Source organism: Hirsutella rhossiliensis (genome assembly GCF_020360975.1).
Source record: "Hirsutella rhossiliensis strain HR02 chromosome Unknown scaffold00005, whole genome shotgun sequence".
NCBI classification, from domain to species: Eukaryota; Fungi; Ascomycota; class Sordariomycetes; order Hypocreales; family Ophiocordycipitaceae; genus Hirsutella; species Hirsutella rhossiliensis.
The window spans coordinates 5,716,712-5,728,604 of NW_025408671.1; the positions used below are offsets into that span (position 1 = coordinate 5,716,712).

Here is an 11,893-nt window from a genome sequence, read left to right on the forward strand (position 1 = left end):
GAGCTATTCGCGATACTAAGGGTCTTAGAGGACCTAGCTAAGAAGCCTCGGCCCTTAAGGCTTAGCCCCCTTAACCCCCTTATAAAGGCCTATATCTTAATAGATGGCTAAGCCGCTATAAGGAAGGTTATAGGTTTCTTAGACCTAGCTATATATATTAAAAAGCTCTTATTTAGCTTAGAAGCCTTTTATAATATATAGCTATACTAGTACCCTAGCTACCTAAGGATCTTTAGTAACGAGCTAGCTAACTAGGTAGCTAAAAGAGGCTTAAAGGCCTTTATCTAAGGGACCCTTTTAGTCTTTATTAGCTACTTATAAAGAAAGGTCTAGTAAGCTACTAAGAACTATTAAAAGGGCCTCTAAGCTACTAAGGCGGCTAAAGGCCCTAGGGCTAAGGGCCTAGGCAAGCACTATATATTTATTTAAAAGACCCCCCCCCCCCGCCTAGCCCTTAGCCTAGAAAAGGACCTTATAAGGAGGCCTAGGCCGACCCTCTTAGCCTTTTACTAGCTCCTCTTTAAGGCTAGCTTCTTATTTTCCTTCTTAAAAAGGACTAATAAGGTAGACCGAGACGACTACCGCTATAGCTAAGGAAGGTATATAGCTAAGTACCTTATCCTAAGGTGCCCGAACTATAGGAGGGAAAGAGAGGTCCTTTACTAAACCTCTAAGAGAATAAAGGGGGCCCTTAGCCTACCTATTCTTTATAGCTCTAAGGAAGAAAGGGAAGCCCTTTTAACCTTCTTAGCTAAAATAAAGATAGGGATAGCTAAGTAGCTTAAAAAGGAGTAACCTAGGGGCCCTAGGGCCCTTAGGGAGGAAAAACACTATATAGGAGGAACTAAACTAACCTTTCTTTTATTATTACCTTTATAGCTACCCTTTCCTTAATTAGTTATAAGCCCCTAAGCTCTATAGCTAGCTAGGACTACTAATAAGGGCCTAGGCCCCTACTATCCCCGCTATAGCCTTAGAGGCTATATATAAGTAATAATATAAAAAAGAAATTTACTTCCTTATTATAATTCCTACCTTTATAAGAATTAAATAACTTTGCCCTACCTATCTAACCTCTTACTTTTAATTTTACCTTTATATATTTTTATATATACTTCTTATATCTCTCTTTATAAGAAAAATAGCCTATAAGTAAGTATAAGTAGCCTATAAGTAAATACTTATAGGTATTTTTAAGTCTAGTATATATTTATATTACTCTTAATAAAGTTATTACTTACTCTCGAAGTACTCTTTATTACTAGTTATTAGGTTTTTATATTAAAGAAAGAGGGTATAGATTACGCTATCCTACCTAAAAGAGGGAGTCTATAGGTATAGCTATATATATATATATAAAGTGCGGGGGGGGATAGGTTTCCCTACTAATCCGGCAGCTTACGGTTATCCGGATCTATTAAGTAAATTCCTTAGCATCCCCTAGGTTAACTACCGCATTCGGTGCCTCCGGATGCGGCGATGGCATCGTCTCCGCTTATAGGGATGAGGTGCGCGCTTCTTAGTGCGTGTGGGCGTGAGCCCAACCTTTAATAGCTACACATTGGTCTGTGGCCCACTGGGACCCTTGTTGGGTCTTTGAGACCCTCGTTAGGTCGTGACACTCTCACTGTGTTAAGGCGAGCGGGGCCAAGAGGTCAGGGTCATGCCCACAGACGGTCCAAGCGATGGAAAAGGGGTCTTCCGGACGAACCTGCCACTCCTAGCAGAAGGGCGTGCGGCAGGCGTGACTCGTGTACTAGAACATCTCAAATACCCTCTTTTGGCTAGTTATTTGTGATATCTGTACCTATATAAAGCCCCTCACTCGTCCCGATAAACAGACTGATAGACCAAGACATGCATCACTGAATTTACCTTTCTGAGATCTCTTTACCTTCCACTATGCTCTGAAGCCCCTGCTTGAGTGATTGAATATCTTGAAGACAGCCTTGCCCACATGAACAAACTAGGCAACATCAATCATCTGCAGCGCCTGTGAAACAATGGCGTATCCTTCTGTTCCTTCCTGGAGAACCTTGCCGTTGATGTTGAGGACAGTACCCTGGGACGGCTGGCCAGCAAAAGGATCAGGAGCGTGGCCCATGTGGGTTCCAGCCCTAGTCGTGCTACAGGAGACATTGTAGTGCTTGTGGGTTCGAGTTTTCATGCACTTGAGTTGGATGATGCCGGGGACCGAGCCACCAGCGTATTGTACGTAATTCGCGGTCGCGAGCCAGTCCGTAGTCGTAGCCGTCTCGACATCCTGAGAAGGCAGCCAACTGTTGTCGGCAACCAACACAGTCGAACCGACTTGACCCAGCTCAAACTCAGTAAAGATCTTGTCCGTTGGGCAGACAGAGAGAGCCGTCAGCGCAAATATATCCTGGACTCCGAGCTGTAGGACAGCAGCCGCAAACCTAGCGACGAAGTCCACGTGGGCGGACAAGTCCATGCCTGGATCGGTGGTGAACTCGTAGGCAAACATGGTCCCATCGAGGGCTGTCTTGAAGTAGAGACCACGCATGTTGGGAGTCTTCTGTGGAATCCGAGGGCTGCAGAGAATAAAATCCCCGTGGCTTTTCCCTTGTACCGTTTCATAGACCATGACTCGCCCTTCAGGGAGATCAAAGTGCTTGTGGACAAGGTGGATAGAGAACTTGTCGACAAGTCCATGAGCGGCAATAATGCCGAGGAGAATAGCATGTGCCTTGGGATTGTTAGCCGCGGCGTTCGCCATGTTGTCGATGTGAGGAAGCTTGTTGTATTCAGCCGAAGGTAGGGGACCTTCGTGGAGGCGTCCATTGTTGAGAGGGTTAAAAGGAAGAGACATGGTGGACAGTGAGTCGGGGCAATACAGGCGGCTTAGGTGCTAATAGTGGGATAGGGCTTTGAGGACTCAATGAAGACAGACGTGACAGCCCTACGCAACCCTTGAGCAAGAAATTGATCGTATGGAGCTCGGGCAGAGCGGGTAACAAATAGCAGCTGGGTATGATGCTGTGCGAGAGGTTTCAGCGAGCTCTGAAGAAAAGGGAACCTGGAGCGTGAACACGAGGGCGCCATCCCTGACCTTTCTACTCCCCTGCCTCTGAAATTTCACCGATGACCAAGAACTCTGGACTAAGTGAGACACTTTCTTATTTAGTGATATACGAAGGTAGTGTAGTATCGCGTGCAACAGAGAACTAACATGTAGTATCGTATGCAAGAGAGAAACCAACATGTAGACTGCGTAGTGTGCATGAGAGGACTGGCATATATTATCGTATGCAGGATAGAAGCCAACATGCAGCATCGGTTGTAAGAGAGAACCAACAAGTAATGTAGTATGCAAGAAAGAACACCCTCCTCCAGCACCATAGATAATAGCTCGGTTGGGGTTTAGTATGATAGAGACCGTTAAGATTTCTATGGCCCGTAGGTATTCGCGCTTACATTCATAATGCCGAAGGAGGTGTAGAGACATAAATTGGGCATTTTTTAAACAGGGTTGTTAGACATTCACGTAAGCCACCCCCTGTCTACTGCAGCCCGCAGATGTCGTCTACTGCAGCTTGAAGAAGGCGTCTGCCGCAGCCCAAAGATGCCGTCTACTGCAGCCCAAAGAAGGCGACTGCCTGGAGGAAATTTGTGAAGCTTACGGCAAAGACGGCGGCTGGAGACAACGCTCTCGAGCTAGGGGCGCACTTACGCCTATTTCACAGCATAATCATATTAATCGTAGGAAAAGCGCAAGCTGCCTCGCTTGTCAAGGTCAGCCAGCCGCGCTCACGGAGTTAACGCAAGCCCCTACACGCAACCGGCGGCAATAATGCGCCTACAAAGTCGCGGCGGGGATGCGACAAAGGCGATGTAGATATTTATACACACCCGACTTGCTGGGACTTTTTGATACAATGTAATTTTACTACAGTCAACCTAGGCTATAACGATCACGTGCTATAGCGATAGTCTGGCTTTAGCGATAAGATATATATACACGAGCAATAATTAGCTATAAAATTCCTTATCTCCCGATACTAGCGATATCGCCCCGTATTTACTAACAAATCCGTTTATCTTATATAGGTATCGTTATAGGTATATACCTACTATATTTTAGCTAGCTACCCTATAATAATATTTTCTAAATCCGTACCTTAATCTCTTATTTTATAATTAATTCTATATATATTATATATATTAGAAAAATAAGAAGGGTAATATCGATACGTCGGCAAGGCATTTCCTAAGCTTAAAGAAAGGGAATTCGTTAAAAGGCGCGAGAAAACGCGATATAGAGGCATTCGGATATTATTGCGTGGGCAAACCACTAGTAGGGACGAAAATTTGCTCAATCTACGATCTCCGAGACCCTCAGCGCCGAATTCGCCTACATTAACAACTCACACATACCCCACACACTCAAAAGACGGGCTGCAGACTAGCCGCTGCTTAAAGCCGCCCTTTACGAGCTCCTCTAGCGATTTAATAACGCCGGGCACCCTATTAATAGCGACATTATCGTCTCGCTAGCCTAGAAGCTATAGAACACGATGCCCGACTTCCGTGGGCAGCCTATACTAAGCTTCTTAGAGGGCTAGCTTAACGGCTTTAAGAAAAGGCATAGTCTTAAGCGCTACCGATAGCACGGCGAGTTAAAGACTATAGAGCAATACGACTTTAACGATGCCCTTACCGAGACCTAAAAGCTCTACGCTACGTATAACTCGAACGATATCTATAACGCCGACGAGACTAGGCTCTTCTAGAAGGCAACGCCTACCTATACGATAGCCTTACGTTCGCAGAAAGGCATAAAGATTAAGAAAGACCGTATTACGCTTCTCCCTTGCTCTAACGCTATAGGCATATATCGTCTATAGCTTTAGGTAATTAGCATAGTAGCTAACCCTTATGCCTTTAGCCGCCTTAACTATAAGATCGCAGCAATGCCGCTTTATTATCGCTTTAATAAGACTGCCTAGATAACCTTAACTATCTTCTCTAAGTAGCTAAAGTAGTTTAATACCTAAATAGCTAGTCGTAAGGTGTTATTATTGCTTAATAACTTTAGTGCCTACGAGTATGCCGCTCGCGATACCGAATCCGACCTTAAAAACATATAAATATACTTCCTGCCGCCGAATTCGACCGCGCTATTCTAGCCGATAGACTAAGGGATTATTAATAACCTTAAAGTCTACTATAAAAAGCTATAGCTCGAGTTCTTTAGTTATCTCGCATTCTAGTAACGCGATCCGCTATAAAATATAACGCTATTTAGGGCAGTCTTATAAGCTATTAAGGCGTAGGCCTCTATAAAAAATAATACTATCGCTAACTATTAGATAATATTACGGCTTTTTAGCACACGGTTTAGGCTATACTAGCGCCTAAAGGATTAGGACGAGTCCCGTTAAGCTCTCCTCGAAGCTATATAGCGCGTGCGTATATAATAGGCAATAGGCATTAATAATCTTATTAATATTAATTTAGCCGAATTTAATGCCTTCGTAAACCTAGAATTCGAATGCCTCGAGGAAATAGAAGACGAGCTTCTCGAATTTATCGCGAAGACCTTTATAGAGCTTAGTATCTCTCCCAACGAGGATCACGGCGATAACAACGACCGACCTAAGCCTACGCTAATTATAGTAGCATAAGCGTTAGAGGCTATCGAGCAATTAATAGCCTTCGAGGAACAATAAAGCTCAGTTAACTAGGAATGCCTTTACTTTCTATGCTAGCGGTAGAGGGCAATTTAAGCGGATTAGTAGGCGGCACGCGATGCGGCAAAATCATAACAATCTATTAAGAAGTATCTTTTAGCTAATTTAGCGGGGGAATACGTATAAAGGTACTTCTAGCGCGTTTCTTTAAATATAACGATGTCCTGACTATAACGATTAAAATAATATGCCGGAGAGTATCGTTATAGCCTAGGTTGACTGTAGTAGTAAATAAACGTACCATTAATAGCAAGGTGTCCTTATTGCCTGATATCCCTGTCTGCTGCAACCCGATTCCCTTCCCGCAGTCAATGGGATCCCTTTGGCTGTCATAAGACCGCCCGTAGGTCAGTCGCGGGGGTATAGACCAATAAGAACGCCGCAATACTAAGGGTACATTTATTTGCAAGTAAATCCCACGGTAGTAAAAGTCCCCGCAGTTATGTCTTATATAAATAGCTATATCATACTGGTCGCATCCTTCCCCCTGTGGCTCGTATCTGCTTCGTAGCTACGTACTATGAATCCCTCAACCTACGTGCGGGCTTACGACAGCCAAAGGGAAGACGATATCTTTAATTAAAAGCTCACCCACTTAGGGGCACACCTACTTAAGGGCACGTCTCACACAACCAAGACAGCATATTCTAATAGCAATTAAAGCCGCGTTTTTATATCGCGATACTTAATTATGGTGTTTTCCTACTATTCTAGCTGCCAGCTTCCACATAGAGCTTTAAAATCCGCCTTCTAATTAGCTATTGCGACGGCAGACGGCTTAAGGGCGCGTTAAAGCTGTTTCCTCGTCTTAGACTCTTAATAACTTATTTAATCCGTATAAACCGGCTATTTAGATCTTAGGCGATTTTTCGTTGCTTTTAAGGCTATAGACGATATAATTAATGCTTAAGCTATTATATACGTAGCTATACCGTTATAAGCTATATATTCTAACGATTAAGGCTGCGGCTAACTTTGCTAAAAAGCATATAGATTATATAGTTAACTTAACCGCGATTTTCGAGCCCCCTAATAAGCCTACGGACTTCCTACGATCGTCTCGGTATTTTAAGGGCATCGCTATTATCTATTAAGCTTAAATTCTTCTTTTTCTTTAGTAGTAACGGCGTTAACGGCGCGGGCAAGATAAAGCGGCTTATTAATAGCTTTGCTATATTAACTAGCTAAAGTCCTATCCCTCGCTACCCCCCTTTAATATTTTTCTCGGTTAGGCCGGCCTACTAGGCCTAATAATAGCAGCGAAGGAAAAATACCTTGCTAATTAGTATTATATCATCGAGAGAAGCGATTTTTTAGAGTTAACGTCCGTAGGTAGCTTTAATTAGTAAAAAAATCGAGATATCGAGAGGTTAAAGAACGTATAAGGCGTAAAGAGGTAGGAAAAGGAGATATATACTATATAGGAAGTATTCGTATATAAAATCGTTAGTCTAATAGCTTCTATAGCTATCTATAATTAAGAGGACGTTACCTTATAGCTAGCTTCTTATTTATAGGATAAAGACCTACTTAAGCTATTAAATCGCTATAGAGTCGCTCGTCTAGCCCTTTAGAGAGGCTATAAAGTCCTAATCCTTTAGAAAGTCGAGTTCTTTAAGGAACTATTAGTATTAAAGGTCCTAACCTTTAAAGATTATAAGAGGAGTTAAGGCCCAGCTAGTAGTAAGGACGTATTCCACTATTATAGTCTAATAACGCGACCTAAGCCGCTTCTTAAGCGTCTTCTTTTTCTCTAAGCTCCCTAGCACGAGGCCGTTATAGCCGAGGCCTTCGAGGATACCTATCTCGTCTATATTAAAGCGTAATTCTAGGGGAATAGCCTATAAAGCTAGGAGCTTAAGTAACTAAAACTACTCCTTAATCCGGGCTATAGAAGCGCCGTTAATACGAGTAGAATCGAGAGCTTTACCTTTAATCGTGCTAACCTCTAGATTTCGGGCTAAAAAGCCTACTACCTAGTATTTTCTAAGTAGGCGGGTATCGCCTATAGCCGTGATAATACGGCCGGCGAATTCCCTTAGCTAGAGATATATTAAGGGGAGCCTAAGGGCGGCTTAGGCGAGAACCTAATCTCGGAGGTATTTCTCTTACTCTCGGCTAAGCCTCTAATAGCATTCGTATGCCTCTCTCTTTAGTTAGGCACCTTTAAGGCGTTTCTAAAGTATCGTCCTTAGAATACCTTACTTCTAACTAGCCTATACCTAACCTATGCCGAATTTAATATTAGCTAGAGCGTTCTAAACCTAATCTTTAGTATATTTAGAAAGCTAAGATATTGCTAATTCGAATAATGTTTTTTTAATAATAATTAAGTATAAGATATACGAGAATTCGCGGTTGTGATGTACGAGTTAGTCGGCGCGTTGGTATTGTGGAGACGTGCCCTTAAGTGGGTGTGCCCCTAAGTGGGTGAGCTGACTTAGCGGTCAATCGGATCCGGCCCCTGCAATCAAGACCCTATAATACGGTGCGATTCTATGAAAACTCATACTGTGTTGTGTAGAAACCAAAGAATATTGGCTGAGCATCAAGCACGTGATCGTTCGTTCGCACCCACGTACCGCCACATTTTTTCCGCCTTCTAAATTTTATACATGTAAACCCGGTGGCTCCACGCACGCCTGCTTAACAGTCTCCGCCTCTATTTTCCTTCGTCTACACTCTAATACAGTACATCCTCTCGAAACCTTTTCCATAATGCCGACGATTGCCGCCGACACCGATTTCCCCAAGTTGCTCGACACCCCCGCGAAGCAGGTCAAATGGGCAAAGAAGCTGGTCGCCGAGCATCTGAAAAGTCCTGCGAAGCGCATCGACAAGCCTCCTATGCAGGGAATGTTCAGCAGGACCCTGTTCGTTACCCTCGCTGATGGCCGTGCGGTAGTTGTGCAATTTCGTACCGAACCGCTTGACATCAACGCGTTCAAGATCGCCAAGGCGGCGCTAGGCTCATTTGTCCCGGATGTTGAAGCTCTCGGCAATGAAGAGTTAGAGAGCGCGCGGGCCTGGGCTTACTTCCTAACCCTCATGCCCGGCATGATATGGCTGCGCGGAGTCGCCGGGAAGGGAGCCGAAGGGCGTATTGCCGTCAACAAGTCATTGGGCCGCGTCTTTTCAAAGGGCTTTCTCGCCGACAACAGCTGTGAAGCTGTCGAAACCAAGCTTCGACCGCACCTGGACGCCATCTTGGCGTCGCCGTTGGAAGATATCCTCCCCTACAAAGCGACTTTGGAGAGCTTCGCCAAGAGGCTTGATGAGTTTGCCCAGCTCCCGCTGTGGGTTGCCCATTACGATCTTAACGAGGTGAACGTGCTCATCGACGAGAAATGCGAGGTTACCGCCTTGATCGACTGGGAACTATCCAGCCCGCTGCCTTTCGGGGCCGGCTTCGGCCGCATCCACACCATTGCCGGCGAATACACCGGAGGCGAGTTCTGGATGCCGGATGAATTCGAGGTTGCGGAAAGGGGTTTTTGGACGGAGCTGTTCGACGGAATGCCGGAACAAATTCGAACGATGCTGGAAAAACGCATCGACCTGGTCCAGGATGTTATTATACTTGCGACCTTGCTAAGCTGCTTTTTCTTTGAGGATGGGAAGGTCGGCGTTGGCGAAGTTACCTTAAAGGCACTCCCGAAATTTATGACCTATCGAATCCCTTTTATCCGAGGGCAGGAGCAGCCGTATAGAGAATAATTAAAAGTTAGGATAAAATATAGTAGGGAACGGTACTATAGCTTATGAGCTCTGTCGAACCTGGTCCTTCTTTTAGTTTCGTCTTTACTTTCTGCAAACTTCTCTTCCTTCTTTTGTTTTCCCCGTCGTCTCATTCTATCCCGTCCTGTTCCTTTTTTGAAAAATAATCGGAAGAGCCATTTTAGTGTGAACATGTTAAAGTGTTCGATCTCGACGCTCATATGGCTGGCGTTAGCGGTCGGCTCGTGGGCTCAAGCAGCGAGGAACTCTACCTTGACGGCGACAAATGCCACGTTGCCATCGGGCAACAGACTGCCACTACTTTTATACACGGGGCGTTTATTATTGAATGCAATGACATCTAGAGCCTGAAACCCGTTGTCGAGGCTATTCGGACTTAGGGGAGATGTTCGTACGTACCACTAAAAGGTCCTTCCTGACGTGTCGTTTCAGCTGCCAGGTGGACAAAGCACGAACAGAAGAAAGCGCCAGTTGAACAGTTGGACGGCGTGAAACAAATTTGGTCGCTACAGTCTGACAACTTGTCGATGGAGTATGCACCTGAAAATACAGAGCAACAGGAAGGACCCAAGGTCAAGCAACAAAAGTATCGTCGTGGCCTCGATCATCAAGAGAACCCAACTCCCAGCGGACGCATTTCATGACACACATTAACGAGTTGCACAGAGAAGATTTGACCGGGAATGACATCAAGGTTGCTATCATCAACACTAGAGTGAGTGTTCCCATGGGCTTGAGCCGTGTCGTAGTTTTAGTGTTCTAAGGTGGATGACGGCAGGTCAATTGTAAGCATCCGGCTCTTGGTGGGTGCCTCGGAAGCGCATGCAAAGTCGCATTGGGAGAAAACCTGTCAGGCGTCGGTGATGGAGCCGATCCCATGGATTGCCATGGACATGGCACCAGCATTGTAGCCGGGTACGACCCAGAGGATGTGTTCAAAGGCGCAGCCCCGAACGCGACGATTCACGCCTATCGCGTCACCACATGCAAGACGGAAAAAGATGGCGAGATAACTGCAGACGTGACAGAGGACAACTTGATGGCTGGCTGGCTCAAGGCACACAATGGCGGCGCTCAGATCATCGTTTCCTCGGACGGCTTTCAGGGGTCCAGTTAGGCTCAACGGCCAGCCGGCGTCGTCGTGTCCCGCATCGTGGCCAGCGACGTTGCATGCGTCGTGGGCCTTGGCAACGAGCGAGATCGCGGCCTCATCAATGCAATGAACCCTTCTTCAGGGCGTGGGCTGACTGAGGTGAACACGTGGGCCGCTCCAGATTCGCTCGTCGAGGTCGAGGCCACTTATTCCATAAACGGCGCCGCAGATGCAAGAGGCGTCTTTACCACCGAGAACCGTGACATCTAGGACGGGGAGGCGCGCGAAGTCCACGACATCGACGCCGACTATGGTGATGATGTCGACGAATTAGGCGACGGAAAGATTTTCGACTTCAGGCTTCTATTCCAACAGTCGATATGCTCCCTGAATCCGGGCAATGGAAGCGTTGAAGACCTCACAGGCCGAGTTGCCCTCGTACGATGGGGCTTTGAGACCAAGAATTGCACCTTTTTAGCAAGATATGATAACGCCAGGAGACGAGGAGCTGCTCGGGTGCTTCTCTAGCGGCATCGGCAGGCTCCCACTCAGGCGAAGTTGAACTTTGGCGCCATCACGGAGCCGAACGTCGGCGAGGCCTTGGCCCGAGCCCTCTGCGCAGGCAAACGCGCGACAGTTCGAAGAACCGGTCGCTATACCATTGGCAACGACGGCTTTCTCGCCAGAGCTTTAGCCTTCGGACCTACCTGGGATCTCGACATCAAGCCATCAGTTGCTGCCCCTGGCGAGGAGGTTACTTTGGCTTAGAAGGACGGCGGCTACGCGACTGGCAAAGGAACATCGTATGCCGGGCCACTCGTCGCCGGCACCCTTGCCCTCATTGCAGAGGCCCGGAATACTAGCGACGCGGCCACCCTTTCCGGCCTACTCATGACTACAGCCAAGCCGCAAGTGGCTTTCCGCAGTGAAGACTCAAGCAAGGTTGCACTCTACTCAGTAGCGCAGCAAGGGGGCGGTCTCATGCACGCATGGGATGCTGTCAAAGCTACACCGCTTGTCAAGCCCGCCGCTCTTGCTTTCAACGACACGGATCACCGGGTTCCATCCCTCAGCCTACAACTAACCAGCATGGCTAAGGATAAGGAAATGGTATATTAAATCTCGCACGTTTCGGTTCTAACATTATATACACTCCGTAAAAACTAGACTTTAAAAGTAGGCGCCCGTAGCTACCTATAGGCCGCCTAATATTTTTAGTCTAGTTTATAGGTAGTAATAGGTTTTAAGATAAAAGACTATATTTACCTAAAGGTTATTAATATATACTTTAGGTAAGGCTAGGTACTTAGACTAAGCTAAAATAACTTAGTAGATTCTTATTTAAAGTTAC

At 46.0% G+C, this 11,893-nt stretch overlaps 3 protein-coding genes across 3 annotated transcripts; 2 read left to right on the forward strand and 1 right to left on the reverse strand.

The window, feature by feature from the left end:
• Positions 1 to 1,966: 1,966 nt before the first annotated feature.
• On the reverse strand, positions 1,967 to 2,737 carry HRG_06207 (uncharacterized protein; the record flags this gene model as incomplete). Its single annotated transcript, XM_044864678.1, has 1 exon — positions 1,967 to 2,737. One exon carries the CDS (start codon positions 2,735 to 2,737, stop codon positions 1,967 to 1,969), a length of 771 nt encoding a protein of 256 aa, XP_044721210.1.
• Positions 2,738 to 8,429: 5,692 nt separating this feature from the next.
• Positions 8,430 to 9,428, forward strand: HRG_06208 (uncharacterized protein; the record flags this gene model as incomplete). Its single annotated transcript, XM_044864679.1, has 1 exon — positions 8,430 to 9,428. One exon carries the CDS (start codon positions 8,430 to 8,432, stop codon positions 9,426 to 9,428), a length of 999 nt encoding a protein of 332 aa, XP_044721211.1.
• A 661-nt stretch (positions 9,429 to 10,089) lies between these two features.
• On the forward strand, positions 10,090 to 10,566 carry HRG_06209 (uncharacterized protein; the record flags this gene model as incomplete). Its single annotated transcript, XM_044864680.1, has 3 exons — positions 10,090 to 10,164; positions 10,228 to 10,234; positions 10,304 to 10,566. 3 exons carry the CDS (start codon positions 10,090 to 10,092, stop codon positions 10,564 to 10,566), a joined length of 345 nt encoding a protein of 114 aa, XP_044721212.1.
• Between the last annotated feature and the right edge of the window lie 1,327 nt (positions 10,567 to 11,893).